This window comes from Nansenia antarctica, assembly GCF_963989245.1.
Source record: "Nansenia antarctica genome assembly, chromosome: 2".
In the NCBI taxonomy this organism is placed as follows: domain Eukaryota; kingdom Metazoa; phylum Chordata; class Actinopteri; order Argentiniformes; family Microstomatidae; genus Nansenia; species Nansenia antarctica.
In genome coordinates this window covers 36,350,982-36,373,476 of record NC_137675.1, presented here as the reverse complement: position 1 = coordinate 36,373,476, position 22,495 = coordinate 36,350,982, and the positions used below count along the sequence as shown (strand labels likewise).

The 22,495-nt window shown below is 46.3% G+C and overlaps 1 protein-coding gene across 1 annotated transcript in view; it reads left to right on the top strand.

Moving 5' to 3' along the window:
- LOC308150154 (calcium-binding protein 5-like) overlaps positions 1–22,495 on the top strand; it is a gene marked incomplete at both ends in the record, with an annotated part of 48,605 nt that overhangs the window by 12,677 nt on the left and 13,433 nt on the right. Inside the window, one exon of the mRNA XM_080523015.1 lies at positions 21,928–21,958. Coding sequence (XP_080379141.1) covers positions 21,928–21,958 — 31 coding nt within the window. The remainder of the gene's footprint in view (positions 1–21,927; positions 21,959–22,495) is intronic.

Here is a 22,495-nt window from a genome sequence, read left to right as displayed (position 1 = left end):
TTCAGTGTCCAGTGTAGTGTAGTGTTCAGTGTTGTGTCCAGTGTCCAGTGTAGTGTTCAGTGTTGTGTCCAGTGTCCAGTGTAGTGTAGTGTTCAGTGTTGTGTCCAGTGTCCAGTGTAGTGTTCAGTGTTGTGTCCAGTGTCCAGTAGTGTTCAGTGTTGTGTCCAGTGTAGTGTAGTGTTCAGTGTTGTGTCCAGTGTCCAGTGTAGTGTTCAGTGTTGTGTCCAGTGTAGTGTAGTGTTCAGTGTTGTGTCCAGTGTCCAGTGTAGTGTAGTGTTCAGTGTTGTGTCCAGTGTCCAGTGTAGTGTAGTGTTCAGTGCTGTGTCCAGTGTCCAGTGTAGTGTTCAGTGTTGTGTCCAGTGTCCAGTGTAGTGTAGTGTTCAGTGTTGTGTCCAGTGTCCAGTGTAGTGTTCAGTGTTGTGTCCAGTGTCCAGTAGTGTTCAGTGTTGTGTCCAGTGTAGTGTAGTGTTCAGTGTTGTGTCCAGTGTCCAGTAGTGTTCAGTGTTGTGTCCAGTGTAGTGTAGTGTTCAGTGTTGTGTCCAGTGTAGTGTTCAGTGTTGTGTCCAGTGTCCAGTGTAGTGTAGTGTTCAGTGTTGTGTCCAGTGTCCAGTGTAGTGTTCAGTGTTGTGTCCAGTGTCCAGTGTAGTGTAGTGTTCAGTGTTGTGTCCAGTGTAGTGTAGTGTTCAGTGTTGTGTCCAGTGTCCAGTGTAGTGTAGTGTTCAGTGTTGTGTCCAGTGTAGTGTAGTGTTCAGTGTTGTGTCCAACCCCCAGTGGTCAGACACGGACAGCTCCGTTGGTGGCCAGTCATCCCTCTGCTCGGGATCACAGCTCGGTGCCTGCAAAAAGTCAGCTCTCAAAAACAAGAAAACAAGCAATAAAAATAGGGGGATAAGTAATCGGTAGACATCTGAGAATGTATCTATTGTGAACTTTTAAATTACATTAAGTGGTTGAAGACAACGCAGCGTTTTTTAGCCCTGCCAGCTGTACATCATTATCTTTGTTTTGTCACTATTTGCACTTCTGGTTATATGCATAACTGCATTTTGTTGTTGGTACTTGTACTCAGCAATGACAATAAAGTTGAATCTAATCTAATATCTCTGATAACGCTAAACCACATAGGATTACCCAATTAGCCAAGCCAGATGAACAAAACTACGTGCGAAACAGCCGTGTAACACATGCAACAACCTAAATAATAAATACACATCTGAAAACTATAACATGTTCATTAATAATATTTCGAAATTCTCACCTGAGCTGCATTTGCCATTGTATTTGTAATTCTTCTTCTTCTTCTTGTCAATTGCGTGTTCAAATTATTGTTCGTTAAATGTCCTATAAAATGTCCTTCAAAATCTCGCGGTTTCTCGCGGTTACTTACCGACGCGCTTACGATGACGCGCTCCAACCAAATGGTACATCACGTTTCCGGGTGATGGATTTGATGTCTGCAGCTGGACCCTTCTCGGAATTTGCGCACAGCTAGTCCCACACCTGCTTCCCTTTATAAATCCCGATCAACTCTAAATTATGTGCACGTGAACAAGTGTCTCGCCCCACCCTTTTTAATGCCCATAGTTGCCTATAAATGGTCAGTGAAATGCCCGACAGAACGGCCCAAAAAAAAAAATCACCCAGTCAATTTCTGCGCAACAGTTCCGCGCAACGAACACAACAATATGAAACTCTTCTCTCGTCTATATAATATGTTCCAGACTGCATCGATAACGGAATCAGTTTAAACATGATTCGTCCTACTGTTCACCTCAATATTTATGATAATACATTTCATAACATCCAGGTATTGTTTAATAATTACAGATGCAATTAAATATGATTCCTGATTAAACAGTACAACATATTTGAGGGGTTGTTTTGCAAAAACAGACATCTCCCTTTGTATTTATTATCCTAAATCATGTTTTTTCTTTTAGATTAGATTAGATTCAACCTTATTGTCATTGACAAGTACTAAGACAAGGAAACGCAGTTCGTCCTCTAACCAGAAAGCCATGAATGTTTCAAGTTTATTGTTACATTACATTACCAAAGTGTAAGAAAGTAAAATTCTTAGGCTTCGGTTCCTGACATTGCAGCACAAGACATAAGGCAATGGGCATAATACAAGATAAAGGTGACAATATTACAGCTAAGACAGGATACACTAGTGATGCAACTAATAGATAGTTCAGTAATAAAGTGTCTGTGCGCTTAAAGTTTTCGTAGTCCTTATACATTGGGATGGGGTGTGCTTGGGATGATAGTCAATTGTCTACAGTGGGCCTGTTCATGTTCTTCACTGTATGGATATTGCAATCATTGGACTTATCGGGAATGTTACCCTTATGAAGAGGTACATTACTAAGTCAATGCGGACGGTGGTCAACCTTGCGGTACGTTCAATGAATATGAATGTAAAAAGTAAATATATTTGCATGAATATCAATATGATACGTACAGTAAAGATGTAGCCTACATTGTGAATGGTACAGGACAAGGCAGAATAAGATATGTGCAGTGTCCACGTATATGCTTTGTGTGCACTCCTTCATATATAATATGTGAGAGGTAATATTTAGATTTATGTTGGTGGAAATGCGTTTCAAAGCGTTTCTCCAGTTTCATCCTTCTGCCAGCGGAGTCGCAGTTGCTCATTTCTCCAGTTTCTGTGCGTACGCATGGGTCCACGCGTGCGTAGTGGTGCGCACAGTTTCACGCCAAGTTCCTTTTTTATAAATCCCCAAAAGCTTTATAAATGAAGCCCCTGCACTTTCCGCCGTACTACGGCTCTCACACACGTGTTACGTGGCGTTGGCTGTCTGCCCCGTACGGATGTCTGCCCCTCTCCTTTTTCTCTCCTCCCCCCGGCCTAATGTGCCCCTTCTGTTACTTTGCCCTAATGTGACTGTTACTCTGCCCTAATGTGACTGTTACTCTGCCCTAATGTGACTGCTTTGTTACTCTGCCCTAATGTGACTGTCTGTTACTCTGCCCTAATGTGACTGTCGGTTACTCTGCCCTAATGTGACCCTTCTGTTACTCTGCCCTAATGTGACTGTCTGTTACTCTGCCCTAATGTGACTGTCTGTTACTCTGCCCTAATGTGACTGTCTGTTACTCTAACCTAATGTGACTGTCTGTTACTCTGCCCTAATGTGACTGTCTGTTACTCTGCCCTAATGTGACTGTCTGTTACTCTGCCCTAATGTGACTGTTACTCTGCCCTAATGTGACTGTTACTCTGCCCTAATGTGACTGTCTGTTACTCTGCTTGTTTTTTTTATAACACCAACTTGAAGTAAAGTACCTACTTGGTTTTAAGTACCCACTCAATATAATAAACAGTTTAACGATCACTAAATACTTATCATTTGTGGATTTGATTCACTGTTCTCGTTTGCCGCAGGCTAACGGTAAGTGATAATGAATTGTAAACATACTTTCGTTTTAGGACGTGTTCAAAAGCAAGAACTGTGTGTTCATCTTGTTATGTGTAGTGATAGTGATGTGTTTTTAGAATGTCGATGTTCTCTCAGCATGTTGTGGTGTTATTAAAATACAATTTAGACCTTTGTGCGTTCGTAGCTGTGGTTGCGTTTAGAGTCACTTTTCTCCCATTCAGTGTTTGAGGTGCACCAACATTCAAATACGCCTGTCGTGTAAAATTGTTCTCCGATTTCAATGTATGACACATCATTTGGAAGCTTGCAATAAGCACATGTAAAAAACACAGAAAAATTACTTCGGCTACTGGTTGCACTTTTCACCAGCAGCTGTGTCTGAATTAGGCCCCTTCTATTACTCTGCCCCTCTGTCGGTGCGGCCACTGTCCAGAGTGCTGAAAGACAGGTTTACTGGGCCTGCGTGCGGGCCACCACAGTTTTTAAAGGGTGTCTGATTTTCATATGAATCAATTACACACTATATGGATCAGGTTGTCATTACAAACAGAGCAAATACAAAGGAACAAAACTGCTCAGGAATGCTAGTGGCCTGGGAAGACTTAAAAATAAAAATAATAAAAGTTGAATGGCTGAGAGGAAAAAGCAGCGTTGATGGGACAACATAATTTCAGTCACACTAAAAATAATTGGGCTATAGCCAAGTGGCCAACAAAAAATCCACTAATGGAAAATAATCTCTCACATCCATAATTGTGACAGGGTCTGGTGTAGGGCAAGGTCATTTTTCAGTTTTTTTACAGATTATGAAAGTGCAGATTGTAAGCTTTCAAATGTTGTGTCATACATTAAAAATAGTTGAAGAAGATATGCTTATTTCAATGTTGGTTCACCTCAAACCAAACACCGGAGAAAATCGCTCTGAATCAAAACAGATGCGTTGGCTACCATCGCGTTGGTAGCTAGGTAGCAGCTAAGAAAGAACATTTAACTGCATGACACATCACAACAGGCTGATAGAACATCAACATGCTAAAACACATAACTACACATAATTAGACGATCACACAGTCCGTACGTTTGTTTACAAGCCATGTATCACTTACCCAGTTGGCCTGCGGCAGATGATACAGTGAATCCGTGAAGTATTTAGTGATCCTAAAACGGTTGTTTGTTCTATTGAGTGGGCTCTTCAACACTTAAACTTTTGTAATATGAAAATAAACAGAAAACACATTTAAAGCTTTTTGGTCGGTTGCGTGACTTGAGAATAGCCAGCATGCGGACCTCTTCACCAGACCCTGTCACAATTGTGTTTTCAACAATGAATTCAAGTGAAACAGCAAAGAAGGGGTTTGAAATGTGAAATGTGTTTATTTGGTTTTACAACAAAACATTATGTTTAGTGCAAATGATGTTTACTGCAGCACATGCGTTCGTAGCTGTGGTTGCGTTTAGAGTCACTTTTCTCCCATTCAGTGTTTGAGGTGCACCAACATTCAAATACGCCTGTCGTGTAAAATTGTTCTCCGATTTCAATGTATGACACATCATTTGGAAGCTTGCAATAAGCACATGTAAAAAACACAGAAAAATTACTTCGGCTACTGGTTGCACTTTTCACCAGCAGCTGTGTCTGAATTAGGCCCCTTCTATTACTCTGCCCCTCTGTCGGTGCGGCCACTGTCCAGAGTGCTGAAAGACAGGTTTACTGGGCCTGCGTGCGGGCCACCACAGTTTTTAAAGGGTGTCTGATTTTCATATGAATCAATTACACACTATATGGATCAGGTTGTCATTACAAACAGAGCAAATACAAAGGAACAAAACTGCTCAGGAATGCTAGTGGCCTGGGAAGACTTAAAAATAAAAATAATAAAAGTTGAATGGCTGAGAGGAAAAAGCAGCGTTGATGGGACAACATAATTTCAGTCACACTAAAAATAATTGGGCTATAGCCAAGTGGCCAACAAAAAATCCACTAATGGAAAATAATCTCTCACATCCATAATTGTGACAGGGTCTGGTGTAGGGCAAGGTCATTTTTCAGTTTTTTTACAGATTATGAAAGTGCAGATTGTAAGCTTTCAAATGTTGTGTCATACATTAAAAATAGTTGAAGAAGATATGCTTATTTCAATGTTGGTTCACCTCAAACCAAACACCGGAGAAAATCGCTCTGAATCAAAACAGATGCGTTGGCTACCATCGCGTTGGTAGCTAGGTAGCAGCTAAGAAAGAACATTTAACTGCATGACACATCACAACAGGCTGATAGAACATCAACATGCTAAAACACATAACTACACATAATTAGACGATCACACAGTCCGTACGTTTGTTTACAAGCCATGTATCACTTACCCAGTTGGCCTGCGGCAGATGATACAGTGAATCCGTGAAGTATTTAGTGATCCTAAAACGGTTGTTTGTTCTATTGAGTGGGCTCTTCAACACTTAAACTTTTGTAATATGAAAATAAACAGAAAACACATTTAAAGCTTTTTGGTCGGTTGCGTGACTTGAGAATAGCCAGCATGCGGACCTCTTCACCAGACCCTGTCACAATTGTGTTTTCAACAATGAATTCAAGTGAAACAGCAAAGAAGGGGTTTGAAATGTGAAATGTGTTTATTTGGTTTTACAACAAAACATTATGTTTAGTGCAAATGATGTTTACTGCAGCACATGCAATGCAGTTTCCACACTATCCCTCATGTGAAGGGTGGTGGTAGTGCATCATGTTATGGGTATGTTTGTCACCGGCAGAGACTGGGGAGTTTGTCAGGATCAAGAACACATTAGGAAATGTGTTGAGTTGGTAGTGACAGCCTGATCACACAGTGGGTCATTTGTATCTGCAAACCAGAGACCCTATTTTAATTAATTAGTCAATATTTCTAAAAATGAATTTCCACTTTGACATTATAGGTTATTTTGTGTAGATCAGTGACAAAAAAACATAAATTAAATCTATGTTAAAGGTTGTAACACAACAAAATGTGGAAAAAGTTCAGGGGGTGAATACTTACTGAAGGCATATAATATACAATTATTAAAATAAAACCTGTTTGCTACACACTGTTACAAACTCCATTCACAACAGCTGTTCATATTGTGATTTTCAACATGATGAGTTTGAGTTTGTAGCCTACGGTATACCTAACTATCAGAAACCTCATACATATGTATCATCACAGCATTTCTCACAAGTAAAAGATACATAAGTCATGTTATCAGAGAACAAACAGAGGACATGATGTTAAGTCATGATATCAGAGGACATGATGATAAGTCATGATATCAGAGGACATGATGATAAGTCGTGATATCAGAGGACATGATAAGTCATGATATCAGAGAACATGAAGATAAGTCATGATATAAGAGGACATGATGATAAGTCATGATATCAGAGGACATGATGATAAGTCATGATATCAGAGGACATGATGATAAGTCATGATATCAGAGGACATGATGATAAGTCATGATATCAGAGGACATGATAAGTCATGATATCAGAGAACATGATGATAAGTCATGATATCAGAGGACATGATGATAAGTCATGATATCAGAGAACATGATGATAAGTCATGATATAAGAGGACATGATGTTAAGTCATGATATCAGAGAACAAACAGAGGACATGATGTTAAGTCATGATATAAGAGGACATGATGTTAAGTCATGATATAAGAGGACAAACAGCCTAGTGTCGGAGTCACGAATACACATGTATTGAATTCAAAATAATGCCATTATATAATAATAATAATAATAACAATAATGATAATAATAACAATAATAATTATACAATAAAAATAACAATGGGAAACACCCTGGGAAATTGGCGTTGCAATTGAGTTTCCATTTCGACTCTCCAGAACACACTGGGTTAATAAACCAAGGAAGTTATCAAAACAAAACATGCACATTGCAAGTGCCCCGCCAGGGCTATTCATGTTGACTATGTTCGTGTCTGTCTTGTGCTTGTGCTTTGTGTGGGAGCAGGGTCTTGTGCTTTGTGTGGGCAGGGTTTTGTGCTTTGTGTGGGCAGGGTCTTGTGCTTTGTGTGGGCAGGGTATTGTGCTTTGTGTGGGCAGGGTTTTGTGCTTTGTGTGGGCAGGGTCTTGTGCTTTGTGTGGGCAGGGTTTTGGCCAATGTTCTGAGTGACAGTACTCCATAGGCATTCTAGAAAGATCTGACATAACTGACAATGGGCAAGTATCCCAAAAGCTAAAGTAGTACTTAATTTCTCCCCGAAAACCCAGCCGCAAAGTTACAACTGAGTAACAATTGTAAAAAGATATGTTTGCTGGTCAATCTTATGTGCATTGTTGAATGAAGACGTTTGCTGATCTAGGAGAAGTCTGGATCAAAAGTAAATAACTACTACTACTTTGGGAAACTGTTCTGATGTCTGTTGGTGATGTTGATGTATATCTGTCATGACAGAACATTGGTACACCATTGTCTGATTCAAGGAATTCACACCATCATACCATACTGCTTTATGGCTGACAGGAGGGTGGTCATCATCCAATCTTGTAGCATGGTTGGTCATGGGTTGGAAATAAAAGTTTAAAACTGTCTAAAATTAAGCATTTAATGCTTTAAGCATCATAACAAAAGGTTGTCTATGGACTATAAAGGATAGGTTTCTAGGTGTCATTATTTGAGAGTCATGATTAGGCCTGCAAAAATCTCATCTTACTATACTGCTCTGTGAATATATACTGTGTATATATATATATATATATATATATATATATATATATATATATATATATATATATATATATATGTATAAACTCCTCAAAAAAAGTTCAGAAACGTTAATTCGTCGATTATTCCTCCCCTTTAATAATACCAATGGGTATTGTATTTTATTTTGCCTGATTAGTCACCTTTACAACGAGGTACAACTTGTAAGGATCATACATTCGTGGAATGAGTAACACAGCTAAACGTGTGGGTAGCAGCCCCCCAAAAAGTGCCAAAATCCTCTGCAATATTCTTCTGTTGGTATTCACTCTCGTTTTGAGTTGCTTGGTGGATTGGATGATTGCACTCTCCCACAGTAATAAGGAAAAAACAACACATATTTTACCCTTTATTCATTTTACACTGTCAGGAACCTCAGTAGCGTGTGGAAAATCCATACGCAGTCACAACAGCTTGGCACCTCCTCCTCATGCTGGTCACCAGCCTGGTCACACACTGCTGTGGGATGACATCCCATTCCTCAACCAGGATTTGACTCAAGTCAGCCAACATGGTTGCGTTGGTCACTCTGGCACGTACAGCACGCCCAAGCTGATCCCACAAGTGTTCAATTGAGTTGAGGTCTGGACTCACGGCAGGCCATTCCATCCTCTCCACTCCCAAATTCTGACCAGCATGAGGAGGAGGTGCCAAGCTGTTGTGACTGGGTATGGATCTTCCACACGCTACTCATTCCACAAAAGCATGATCTTTACAAGTTGTACCTCGTTGTAAAAGTGACTAATCAGGCCAACAATATCAAATACAATACCAATTGGTATTATTAAAGGAATAATCGACCGAAATAATGTTTCCGTTTAGGTGCCATTCAGGTGCCAGTCACACACCTGTGAAACGAGAGTGAATACCAACAGAAGAATATTGCAGGGGATTTTGGCAAAAAAAATTGGGCCGTTACCCACACGTTTAGCTCTGTAACTCATTCCGCGAATGCATGATCCTTACAAGTTGTACCTCGTTGTAAAGGTGACTAATCGGGCTTTCCAACGATATAAAATACAATACCAATTGGTATTATTAAAGGGGAGGAAGAATCGACTGAAATAACGTTTCCAAACGTTTTAATATACAGTATATATATATATATATATTTATTTTTATTTTTTTAAGTCAGATTGCCTTCTAACTTGCTAACATGGCCCTTTCACCACAGATTCAGATATGGGGGGAGTTATCTGTTCAGAAGTGGGATGTGTACCAACTATGTTTCGCCTCTTCAAATTATGTTTCTCGGTAACAAAAAAAAGTGTTTAAATAGTATGTAAAAACAATATAATATAGTCAATATTCTATGTTCCATGATGATGATGATGGTGGTGCCAATGAGTAGTATCTGATGATATACTCTTCATAACTGTCCTGTCAGCAGCAGCTGTTAAACACCCTGATGGGTCAGTCCTGTAACATGGTGGTGTGCAGCAGACCAGGTCAGTCCTGTAACACGGTGGTGTCCAGCAGACCAGGTCAGACCTGTAACACGGTGGTGTGCAGCAGACCAGGTCAGTCCTGTAACATGGTGGTGTGCAGCAGACCAGGTCAGTCCTGTAACATGGTGGTGTGCAGCAGACCAGGTCAGTCCTGTAACATGGTGGTGTGCAGCAGACCAGGTCAGTCCTGTAACACGGTGGTGTGCAGCAGACCAGGTCAGTCCTGTAACATGGTGGTGTGCAGCAGACCAGGTCAGTCCTGTAACACGGTGGTGTGCAGCATGCAGGGTGGAGTGTACTCCCGACCGCTAGGGGGCGATAGTATTGGTTTATGTGTTTAGTACTCTCTGTTAAGAGGTTAGAGTTAGGAGAAGTTGTGGGTGCCATGTTGGATGCCAGGTGGTCCGAGGACACACGGGGTTCTCCTTTCTCTTTAGGACGTGTTTGCCTGTTATACGTAAGTCTGTTATTAGTTATATGTATCTTATTATCAGATTGTGGTTAACAGTAATAGTTCATGTTTGTTTATATCTTGTTATGTATGTCTTGTTTTGGTAATTGTATTTACTCATACGCTGTATTCCCACCCACAGGGTGTTGACATCTTTGTCTGAATAAATATATTAAACCGACATTGAGGAGTCTTCTTCATGTCAACACCATGAAGGTGGAATGCCCCTTCCCCGGCTGCGACTTCGAGACCAGAGACGTGTCCGAAGCACTCGCCATCGTCTTGCTGACAAACCATGGACATTTCCATCGAGGTGCGGCGGTTCAGACCCCAGCTCCCCGAGGCCCGAGGATGGAGCGGCCTAGGGTTGACACCGGCATCTCAACGGAGGAGTGGAACGTGTTCGTCCGGCGGTGGGAGGTCTTCCGGGCGGGGTCGGGCATTGGAGCGGCCCAGGCCCCGTTCCAGCTGTTTCAGTGCGCGGGGATCGAACTTGGAGACAGCCTGTTGAAAGCGGACCCGGACGTCGCCTCTGGGGCTCTAGAGGAACTACTTGCTGCTATGCGCTTGCTGGCCGTTGTCCCGGTCGCCACATGCGTCCTGCGCACAGAGCTGCTTCAGCTGCGCCAGGAACGCGATGAGACATTCCGCGCCTTTACTGCCAGAGTGCGTGGGAAGGCGGAGACGTGCTCTTACGTGGCTGTCTGCGAGTGTGGCAAGAGTGTGAGCTACACTGATCACATCATCCGCGATGTCCTTGTTAATGGGATCTACGACCCGGACATACGCCGCGAGGCGTTAGGGACGCCTGACATTCTTCTGAAGCCCGTTAATGATGTGGTCGCGCTCGTCGAGGGCAAGGAGATGGCTCGTAACGCCCTTCCATCATCCGCCCTGTCGGCTGTCTCCTCATTCCAGCGCTTGAGGAAGGACCCACAGCCAAGCCCACAGCGGAGCCCCTCCTTGGCCCCGAGTCCAGCTGATGTGGCAAAACGAGCCGTGTGCCCAGGGTGTCAGAACACGTTCCATGTCTTTACAGAGGGGTCTCGCGGATGGAACATCAGGCCTCACCAGCTCTGTGTCGACTGCTTCAAGGCCCGTCGACGCAAGCGGCGGCTGCCACCATTTGACGGTCAGCAGGCTACCATGGGATCCGAGGTGTGGCTGCGGACGCCGTCTAACGGTCAGCAGGCCGCCCTGGAGTCGGAGCCAATCTCCCAGCTCTCGGTCATTCAGTCTGAGGCGCGCCCAGATCGACACTACGGGAACCATCGTCGGCGCCGCACAACGGCACCTCTCAGACTCGAGCACCATATCTTCTCCAAGGGCGAATGGAGGCGGGCCAGGCTGAGGGAACACCCCCGGGCACTGATCTCCGTCTCGATTGACAATCCGGTGGGTCAGGGGGGCGGCGCCGGCTGTCGGCCCTCGGGGAACATGGTGGAGGTGTCCGCCATCGCAGACACAGGTGCGCAGTCGGACATTTGGTCGTTAGAGGAGTACCTGTCCTGCGGATTCTCGCGTGACGACCTGCGCCCTGTTAGCCTCAGCCTCTCGGCTGCAAATCGCTCCCCCATAGCCATTGATGGCGCATTCTTTGCTACACTCTCGGCGGTCTCCAACGGCGGCGAGGTGTCGTCCTGCCGCTCAATGGTGTATGTGAGCAGCTCGGTCCGGGGAATGTACCTCTCCTATGAGTCGCTGCTCAACCTCAGCCTCCTGCCTAAGGACTTCCCAACAGGTGGTGCGGGGCGACCCAGGGACACGCACGATCCTGCCCCCCCTTCCTCGCCGGGTCGGCCCTTGTCTGTGAATGCATTGAGGTCCGCCAACGGCGGCTGCGACAGCCCGAGCGACCCCCATGACGCCGGGTGCTCGTGTCCACAGCGTGCAGTCCCTCCGTCACGCCCCGCGGCGCTGCCATTCTCTTGCGAGCCTGAGAACAATAGCCGGATGAAGGGGTGGTTGATTGAGAGGTATGCCTCATCTACATTTAACACGTGCCCCCATCGGGCATTGCCGTGCATGGAGGGGCCGCCCGTCGAGATGCATGTGGACCCTGCTGCCGCGCCGAAAGCGTGCCACACCGCAGCCGGTGTGCCTCTCCACTGGCAGCAGAAGGTCCACGACGACCTTCTCCGGGACGAGGCCCTTGGTGTCATCGAGCGTGTGCCGTACGGCGAACCGGTTACATGGTGCCACCGGATGGTGGTTACCCGGAAGCACGACGGGTCCCCCCGCAGGACCGTGGACCTTTCCCCTCTCAATAAGTTCTGCCAGCGTGAGACGTTCGCCACTGAGTCCCCATTCCACCTCGCACGTCGTGTCCCGAAGGGCACCTGGAAGACAGTCACGGACGCTTGGAATGGTTATCACAGTGTGCCACTGCGCGAGTCTGACCGTCATCTGACAACGTTCATCACTCCCTTTGGCCGGTGGCGTTACACCAGGGCACCACAGGGTTTCCTCTCGTCGGGTGATGGCTACAACCGCCGTTTTGACGCTATCCTCTCAGACTTTGAACGCAAGGAACGGTGTGTGGATGACACGGTCCACTACGACACCGACTTGGAGCAGCACTGGTGGAGGACCATCGATTTCCTGACACGTGTCGGGCGGTCAGGCGTCGTGTTGAACCCGGGCAAGTTTCAGTTTGCGCAGAGGAGCGTGGACTTCGCTGGCTTCAGGGTGTCGGACGCTACCATCGAGCCACTTCCCAAATACCTGGACGCCATCCGGGACTTCCCCAGCCCGGTCTCCACGACAGATATCAGAAGCTGGTTCGGCCTTGTCAATCAAGTGACTAACTACGCCCAGTTGCGCGATACTATGGCTCCTTTCAAGCCCTTCCTCAGCCCACGCTGCAAGTTCGCATGGTCAACCGAGCTGGAGGAGGCCTTCCAGGCGTCTAAGCATGCCATAATTGGGGCCATTCGCGAAGGTGTAGAGATCTATGACATGCAGAAGCGCACCTGCCTCCGCCCCGACTGGTCCAGGCGAGGCATTGGCTACTTCCTTCTCCAACAGCATTGCAGCTGTGCCTCGGGCGTGCCGGACTGCTGCCCGGGAGGTTGGAGAATCACACTCGCTGGGTCTCGCTTCCTGTCCTCCGCGGAGCAGCGTTATGCGGCTATCGAAGGGGAGGCCCTGGCCGTGGCCTGGGGTCTGGAGCAGGCACGATACTTCACGCAGGGATGCGACGATCTCGTCGTGGTCACCGACCACAAGCCCCTGGTGAAGATCTTCGGGGACCGCACACTCGACGAGATCACAAACTCACGCTTGTTCAGGCTTAAACAGCGTACCCTCCCATGGCGTTTCGAGATTGTTTACCTCCCTGGCGTAAGCAACCATGCCGCTGACGCTGCCTCAAGGCACCCTTCCCCCTCGGGCTCGGCTAGCGGCCTCTCCCTGGAACCGCCAGGCGTGCCTGACACTGTCGAGTTGGCACTCATGGCTTCCATCTGCGTCGATGCTCAGGAGCTCGGCGCCGTCTCCTGGCCCCTCCTCGCGCAAGAGACAGCGGCTGACGCATGCCTCGGCCGCCTGCTGGACATGATTGAGCACGGGGACGGAGTGGACGCGCATGACCCTGCCGTGGTGAGTTTGTCGCCGGTCTGTGACTCCATCTATGCGCAGGACGGGGTCTTGCTGTATCAGGATCGCGTCGTGATTCCCCTATCCCTCCGCGAGAGAGTCCTTCGACACCTTCATGCTGCCCACCAGGGGGTTTCGGCGATGGAGCAGCACGCCCGGGCCATAGTCTACTGGCCTGGGATGTCTGGGGACATCCGCACTGTCAGGACCGGGTGCGCGGACTGCAACCGCAATGCTCCATCACAGGCAGCTACGCCCCCTCTGTCATCTCCGCCACCGTCCACCCCGTTCGAGGCAGTGTTTGCTGACTTCTTTGATTACGGGGGCCGCCACTACCTGGTCGTCGGGGATCGGCTCTCAGGCTGGGTGGAGGTCCTGGGCGCTGCGGCCGGGACTGATGCTGGAGGCGCAGCTGGCCTTGTTCGCCACCTCCGCTCATTCTTCCGGACCTTTGGGGTGCCTGAGGAGCTTTCAAGCGATGGCGGCCCGGAATTTATGGCAAGCCACACTCAGGACTTCTTCCGCCTATGGCAGATCAGGCATCGTGTGTCCTCCGTCAGTTTCCCACAGTCTAACGGGAGAGCGGAGGTCGCTGTTAAGACTGCGAAGCGGCTTCTGATGTCCAACAGTGGCCCGGCGGGCAGTCTCGACCAGGATCGCTTCTTGCGCGCGATGATACAGTTGCGTAACACACCCGACCCAGACTGCAACCTCTCACCAGCACAGATCATTTTCGGTCACCCCCTTCGAGGCTCGCTCTCCTTCGTTAACAGGCTGGAGAAGTTTTCGAACCCGCATATCCGTCCTCTCTGGCGTCAGGCATGGGCTGTGAAGGAGGATGCCCTTCGTACGCGGATGTCCCGTACCACCGAGTCTCTGGGGGTTCATTCAAGACCACTTCGCCCTCTGGCACTCGGTGAGAGGGTGTTTATCCAGAATCAGCAGGGCCCGAGCCCCAATAAGTGGGACAGGTCTGGGGTGGTGGTGGAGTCGCTTGGCCACGATCAGTATCGGGTGAGAGTTGATGGCTCAGGTCGCCTGACGTTGCGCAACCGGCGGTTCCTCCGTGGCTACACGCCAGTCGCCCCATGTACCCAGCGGCTGCCGTCGCCGCCTCCCCTGCCTCCTCCCTCCCTGGACTCTCTGCCCCTAGCTACCCCCTCTGGTCCAGTGGTGCCCCAGGGTGACGCCCGGCTGGGGACGGATGGGCCCCGTGTTGCTGTTCTGGGCCCCTCTCTGCTAGGGCCTTCAGGCGGGGCGTCGTCTCTCCCCGCGCCCCTGGTTCCCGCTGGTGTGGCTCCCGCTACACCTCTTCCTGCGCCGTCGCCACTGCGGCCCGCCCGGCCGGCCCGTGCTAGGAGGCCACCTAAGCGATATGAAGCTGAGTCTGGCCAATGGATTTGAGCCCGTGGACCCACGTGGATTCGTGGCTCCCCGGTCTGGGGGGGATGCAGGGTGGAGTGTACTCCCGACCGCTAGGGGGCGATAGTATTGGTTTATGTGTTTAGTACTCTCTGTTAAGAGGTTAGAGTTAGGAGAAGTTGTGGGTGCCATGTTGGATGCCAGGTGGTCCGAGGACACACGGGGTTCTCCTTTCTCTTTAGGACGTGTTTGCCTGTTATACGTAAGTCTGTTATTAGTTATATGTATCTTATTATCAGATTGTGGTTAACAGTAATAGTTCATGTTTGTTTATATCTTGTTATGTATGTCTTGTTTTGGTAATTGTATTTACTCATACGCTGTATTCCCACCCACAGGGTGTTGACATCTTTGTCTGAATAAATATATTAAACCGACATTGAGGAGTCTTCTTCACAGCAGACCAGGTCAGTCCTGTAACATGGTGGTGTGCAGCAGACCAGGTCAGACCTGTAACACGGTGGTGTGCAGCAGACCAGGTCAGTCCTGTAACACGGTGGTGTGCAGCAGACCAGGTCAGTCCTGTAACATGGTGGTGTGCAGCAGACCAGGTCAGTCCTGTAACATGGTGGTGTGCAGCAGACCAGGTCAGTCCTGTAACATGGTGGTGTGCAGCAGACCAGGTCAGACCTGTAACATGGTGGTGTGCAGCAGACCAGGTCAGACCTGTAACACGGTGGTGTGCAGCAGACCAGGTCAGTCCTGTAACATGGTGGTGTGCAGCAGACCAGGTCAGTCCTGTAACATGGTGGTGTGCAGCAGACCAGGTCAGACCTGTAACATGGTGGTGTGCAGCAGACCAGGTCAGACCTGTAACACGGAGGTGTGCAGCAAACCCAGACCAGGTCAGTCCTGTAACACGGTGGTGTGCAGCAGACCCAGACCAGGTCAGTCCTGTAACACGGTGGTGTCCAGCAGACCAGGTCAGTCCTGTAACACGGTGGTGTCCAGCAGACCAGGTCAGTCCTGTAACACGGTGGTGTGCAGCAGACCAGGTCAGTCCTGTAACATGGTGGTGTGCAGCAGACCAGGTCAGTCCTGTAACACGGTGGTGTGCAGCAGACCCAGACCAGGTCAGTCTTGTAACACGGTGGTGTGCAGCAGACCCAGGCCCAGGGCAGGACAAAGTGACGACAGCAGGCAGTATCAGGACTAAGGACCTTTACTTTACAAACAGAAACCTGACATGAGAGCCAGGAAGGAACCCTCTTCCTGTGCTAAACAAGACAGAACCCCTCAGGGAGAAAGCTGTTCAAAACCGGTGTGAATACTGTAGACCGGACTGACACCACGTTCTACCCAGAACTACCAGCTAGAGCAGCTCACATCTCCCTGTGCAAGGCAGACAAATAATAAAAGCAGGAGCACACACTTACACAGAACAAACAAGGACATCGACCAGCAGGGAGTGCCAGGAAGGGAGGACATAAATAGACAAGTGCCAAACATAAGCCCAATTTATACAAATCTATGGCGTAGCTTGCGTACAAGCCTACGCCGTAGGTTCCCAGCTAGCAATTTTTGGTTCTAAAAATGTTCAAAGAATGTTACCTAGAACGTTCTCGTAATGTTTTCAGCGGGAAGTTTTCTTTAAGTTCTCAGAATGTTCTAGGATAACGTTCTCTAAAAACATTTTTGAAATGTTGTGATAACCTTCTTAAAATGTTAAGTGACAACATTGCTAGAACATTATGCCCTAATGTTCTTGAAAACGTTTTCAGTGGGAAGTTCCCAGGATTCTTAATAGGACTGGTTGTTAAAATCCCTAAATATTCAGCACAACAATTGAGTGGAGTTGGAGATGTCCTCTTCGGTGGAGTGGAATTTGGCAATGATCACGTGGTGCCACCAGTACGACACATCTTCAGTTGTGGTCCCCGACCTCATTGGGTGTTTCGGCCAGTTATCACAAGACACCCTCTGCCGAGGTTGGCCCACCACAGGCTGATCAGGCCTGGGTGTGTGTCGCACGGTGGCACCACGTGGTCATTTGGGAGCCCATGTTGGGTCCCTACGTTTCAGCCACAGCCAGTGACTGCTCCGTTCTGCTGCAGTGGACAGTTCTCTGATTGCCTTCCGTTGGGCCTGTCCTCTGATCCCTACTGCCCTCAGGAGCCTTGTGGTGGAGCTGGCTACAAAGCCTCTGCAGCCCACCTCCACTGGCCACACCTTCACGTTCCAGCCCCGCCCCTCTGCTTCGACTGCTAAGTTGGCATACCGCAGCCTCTTCCGTTCGAATGCCTCATCGATGGCCTCCTCCCATGGGACCGTCAGTTCTACGATGAAGACACGCCGGCAGGACTTGGACCAGAGGACTAGGTCTGGGCGCAGGTTGGTCGCTGCAATTTCGGGTGGGAAGGTGAGCCTCTGGCTGAGGTCTACCCGCATTTCCCAATCCCGGGCTGCGTTCAGTGGGCCTGAGTCTGGAGGTGATGGCTTGGTCCGCTGTTTCTCCCCTTCCCGGATGAAGGTTGTTTTCCGTGGAAAGGTAGTCTGGGCATTGAGAGGCATGGCGTTGGTGGTTACCCTCTTGTGCTCAAGTTCGGCAGCCAAGCACTTTAGCACTTGGTTGTGGCGCCAGGTGTATCTTCCTTGAGTTAGACTGGTCTTGCAACCCACCAAGATGTGTTTGAGGGTTGCTGGGGCTGCACACTGGAGACAGGCTGGGTCCTCTCCATACCAGAGATGTAGGTTGGTAGGAGAGGGCAGGACATCATATGTGGCTCTGATGATGAAACTTAGCCTATTAGACTCCATGCTCCACAGCTCGTTCCACGTGATTTTCCTCCTCTCCACGCTCTCCCACTTCATCCAGTGGCCTTGCTGGGCTTGGGAGACTGCCTTGGCGCACCTGGCTGCTTCCTCCTGGTGGCGCACCTCCTCAACCACCATCTTCCGCCGTTCGGTTGGAGTAGCCTTTTGCCATGTGTTTGCCAACGTTCTCTAAAAACATTTTTAAAATGTTGTGATAACCTTCAGAGTAAGGATGATAATACGATGATAATGTATTTTCAGTAGGGTTTTCAGTAAACATTTTAAGAAGGTTATAAGCAAACGTTTTTAGAATGGTTTTTAGAGCACGTTATCCTAAAACATTCTGGGAACAAACAAAAAACTTAAGCTGAAAATGTTTTGAGAACATAAGGTATTACACCTTATGTTCTCAAAACATTTTCAGCTTAAGTTTTTTGTTTGTTCCCAGAATGTTTTAGGCAATGTTCTAGCAATATTGTCAACTCACATTTTAAGAAGGTTATTACCAAACTTTTGTAGAATGTTTTTTGAGAACATTATCCTAAAACATTCTGGGAACTTAAAGAAAACTTCCCGCTGAAAACATTTTCAAGAACATTAGGGCATAATGTTCTAGCAATGTTGTCACTTAACATTTTAAGAAGGTTATCACACAACATTTTAAAAATGTTTTTAGAGAACATTATCGTAGAACATTCTGGGAACTTAAAGAAAACTTCCCGCTGAAAACATTTTCAAGAACATTAGGGCATAATGTTCTAGCAATGTTGTCACTTAACATTTTAAGAAGGTTATCACACAACATTTTAAAAATGTTTTTAGAGAACATTATCCTAGAACATTCTGGGAACTTAAAGAAAACTTCCCGCTGAAAACATTTTCAAGTTTGTCACTTAACATTTTAAGAAGGTTATCACACAACATTTCAAAAATGTTTTTAGAGAACATTATCCTAGAACATTCTGGGAACTTAAAGAAAACTTCCCGCTGAAAACATTACGAGAACATTCTAGGTAACATTCTTTGAACATTTTTAGAACCAAAAATTGCTAGCTGGGAATGTTCTTCCTTTGTTATCGTGTAACATTGTGGGAACATTTTATAAAAGAACATTCTATAATCTGTTACCTAAACAATGTCCCCAAAACATCCTTGGAATGTTGCAGGTAAAACGTTCTTCCTTTGTTTACATATCACATTACAGGAACATTCTAGAAAAAACGTTTTGTGATCTGAGGCATCAATAACATCCTGAAAACATTATTGAATGTCGCTTTGAAAATGTCCTTCCTTTGTTATCATGTAACATTGTGGGAACATTTTATAAAAGAACATTCTATAATCTGTTACCTAAACAATGTCCCCAAAACATCCTTGGAATGTTGCAGGTAAAACGTTCTTCCTTTGTTTACATATCACATTACAGGAACATTCTAGAAAAAACGTTTTGTGATCTGAGGCATCAATAACATCCTGAAAACATTATCCGAATGTTGCTTTGAAAATGTCCATTCTTTGTTATCATGTAACATTGTGGGAACATTTTATAAAAGAACATTCTATAATCTGTTACCTAAACAATGTCCCCAAAACATCCTCAGAATGTTGCACCTAAAACGTTCTTACTTTGTTAACATTTAACGTTATAGGAACATTATTTGAAATGGTAAACATCCTTAAAATGCTATTTGAACATTAGATGAAAACGTTTTCTTTAAAACATTAGCAGAACTTAGGGAATGTTAGCCAATGTTGTGGGAACATTCCCTGCTAGCTGGGTTGACGCGCACTTCTCCAAAAATTACTACGCGGCAGTGCCTACGCAGACCGTATGCACTGTGATTGGTCCACTTGGTAGCACATGATTCCGACATGATTCCGACTCTCTCGTAGGCCAAAATGTGGAAGTCATGACAGAAATGTCATTTACTTTTTCTGTAATTACTTATTTGAAAAATGATGATAACCATCGTATTATCTGAGTTTAATGTCATTTCAATGCATCATAGAACTTTTATTTACAACAAGCATAACAAACAAATCTCTATTATGCCGCTATGAGTACACCGTTCCAACGCAGCACCCCATAGAAGCGTCAAGCACAGCCTTCCCATAAGGAGCGCGAGTCACATTTACGAGATGTACAATCCTGTTTATTTAGAAATAAATGATGACCTGTGGTGTTTGACAGCGGATGATGATAAGACATATTTAATGTAAAGTTATCTATAAGAACTGTGATTGGTCCGCTTGGTAGCGTCACATTCCGACTCTCTCGTAAATGCGGAAGCCATGACAGAAATGTCATTTACTTTTTCTGTAATTACTTATTAAGAACTCATTGACTGCCAATTGGCGTCTTATAGATTTTTTTTTTTTTTCCGCGGGGATCGCGTTATTGACATGTTCTACACCTAGCGAGTGAATTTCAGACTTGGGTGTAATGTATTTCGGTCCCAGATGGGGGCAGTAGTTCGATAAAAGCCTGGAGAAGGAAGTGGCTTGCTGTGGGTTGTAGTAATGGCGAAACGGATCAGGGTATGTGCCAAACGCGGCGCGGAGCATTGCGGCGCGGAGCATTGCGGCGCGGAGCATTGCGGAGCATCGCGGAGCAGCGCGGCCATCGCGCGACTCTTCAAACAGTTCAGAGTCGGATGATACAGAAAAAGTGCAGCAAAAAAAAAAAAAAAAAAAAGCTCGTTTTCTCTGTTTATTGGTCAAAATCAGGTGTTTTTGCTGAAACCACCCTATGTTCTACGGCCGATTTCTAAACACTCAAAGAGGCTAGAAACAAACTTTCTTTTTCTGATGAAAGAAGAGAGTCTAAAGTTTTGGTAGATATGTTCAATGTTTATGTAGTCCGAAAAGTCAATATTTGGTGGGTCTTCAAAGTTCAGCGAAAATGCCCCAAAAGTCTGGCAGTGTGGAGCTCTCCGCTCTGAACATGGCTGGCAGTCAAAGAGTTTTAATAAAGATTTAAAAAATTATGATAACCATCTTATCTTAGTTTAATGTCATTTCAATGCATTATAGAATAATATATTATTCTTTACAACAAGCATAACAAAAACAATCGCTATTATGCCGCTATGAGTACACCGATCAACGCGACGCAGACCGACCAACGCAAAACTATAAATTGGGAGAGCCCTTGCGTAGGCTACGGCGTAGCCGCGCGTATATTCAACGCAGAAGTATAAATTGGGCTATACACAGGTGTCACTCAGGTGACTCACATTAGTCCACAACGAGGAGAGGAACAGGGAGTGTAGTAGCGTCCCAGGCCACCAGGGGCCGCCAGAGGGAAACGGTGACCCCAACCGTAACACAGTCCTGTGTTTGGACCGGTCTGTATTCTCACCAGTGTGGAACTGATCCAGGGTTCCTACTGAACAGAACCAAGACCAACCTTTTCATGCCAAATGTGGTGCATATTTTTGGAGCACACTTGAGTGTGGAAAGTCAAAATGGCTGTTGTCAAAATTAACTGATGCACTAGGGTGTGTGTGTGTGTGTGTGTGTGTTTGGAAAAACCACGACAAATGAAAGAAAAAACCCTAAACATTTAAATCAATATTTTCGACTGTGAGATGGTCTGATGCCAAACTTCAATTGCCAATATTACGAAATCTTTAATTTTCAACCCATGGTGACAATGTTGGATAATGAATGCTATATGGTGTAGTTTAGAAGACTTTCATATTTAGTCCATGTTAGCAGCAGTGTTGGATGATGACTCTCAAATGACCCAACCCAAACCCCCTATACATCATTTACATTCTGACTGTTGAACAACTGCAACACAACCAAACAATGCTCATGTACATTGAGCAGAATTTGACTCTTTTCCTGAGATTTAGGTGACAAACAAAATGGGCTTGCAGCTACTTTTATCACCGCCAGCTTTAATTAGCCATTATCAAATGTGGTCATCACAATCTGAAATTCAGTGCAGGAATCGGTCTCTAATACAAGTGAAGCATCAAGTATTTAGCTATTGATAATACTGAATCTCCTCAGCTCTTCATTCACACAGTTGTAGAGTTACGATGCATTAATGACTGGTTTGTTTTGCAGGGGAGAACACTTGCCGAAGATGAAATAGGCGGTAAGCTTTATCAGTTGATTGTGTTGTGTTTCTCTCCCTATGTGACTCTAAACTTCCCTGACTTCAAATGACCACTCGTGGCTGTTCTAGTGTTAATGCAGATAAACTAGAGCTTGATGCTCCTCCTGCATTCCTTAAGTCTCCTGTAATTGGGAAAAAGACGGTTTCTCAGTTACCTACAATTGTTCAACTGCTGTCGGGTATGCAGCTGGCTGTACATAGGTGGGTGTAGGGTAGATGGGTGGAGCAGGGTGTAGGGTGAGGCAGTAGGTGGGTGTAGGGTAGAGCAGGGTGTAGGGTGAGGCAGTAGGTGGGTGTAGGGTAGATGGGTGGAGCACGATCGCGTATGCACCTGGCTGTACATCGATCTTGCTCACTCATTTGAGACGGCATCACCTGATGTGTACAAGAAAAACACTGAGTGAAATGCACAGCCAGATCCCTATGGCATGTAAGCAGCCTCTCGCTAACAATTCAGACAAACACCATAGGTGTTTTCATAGCAACGGACCATCCTCCTCCTCTGTTGTGGAGAAC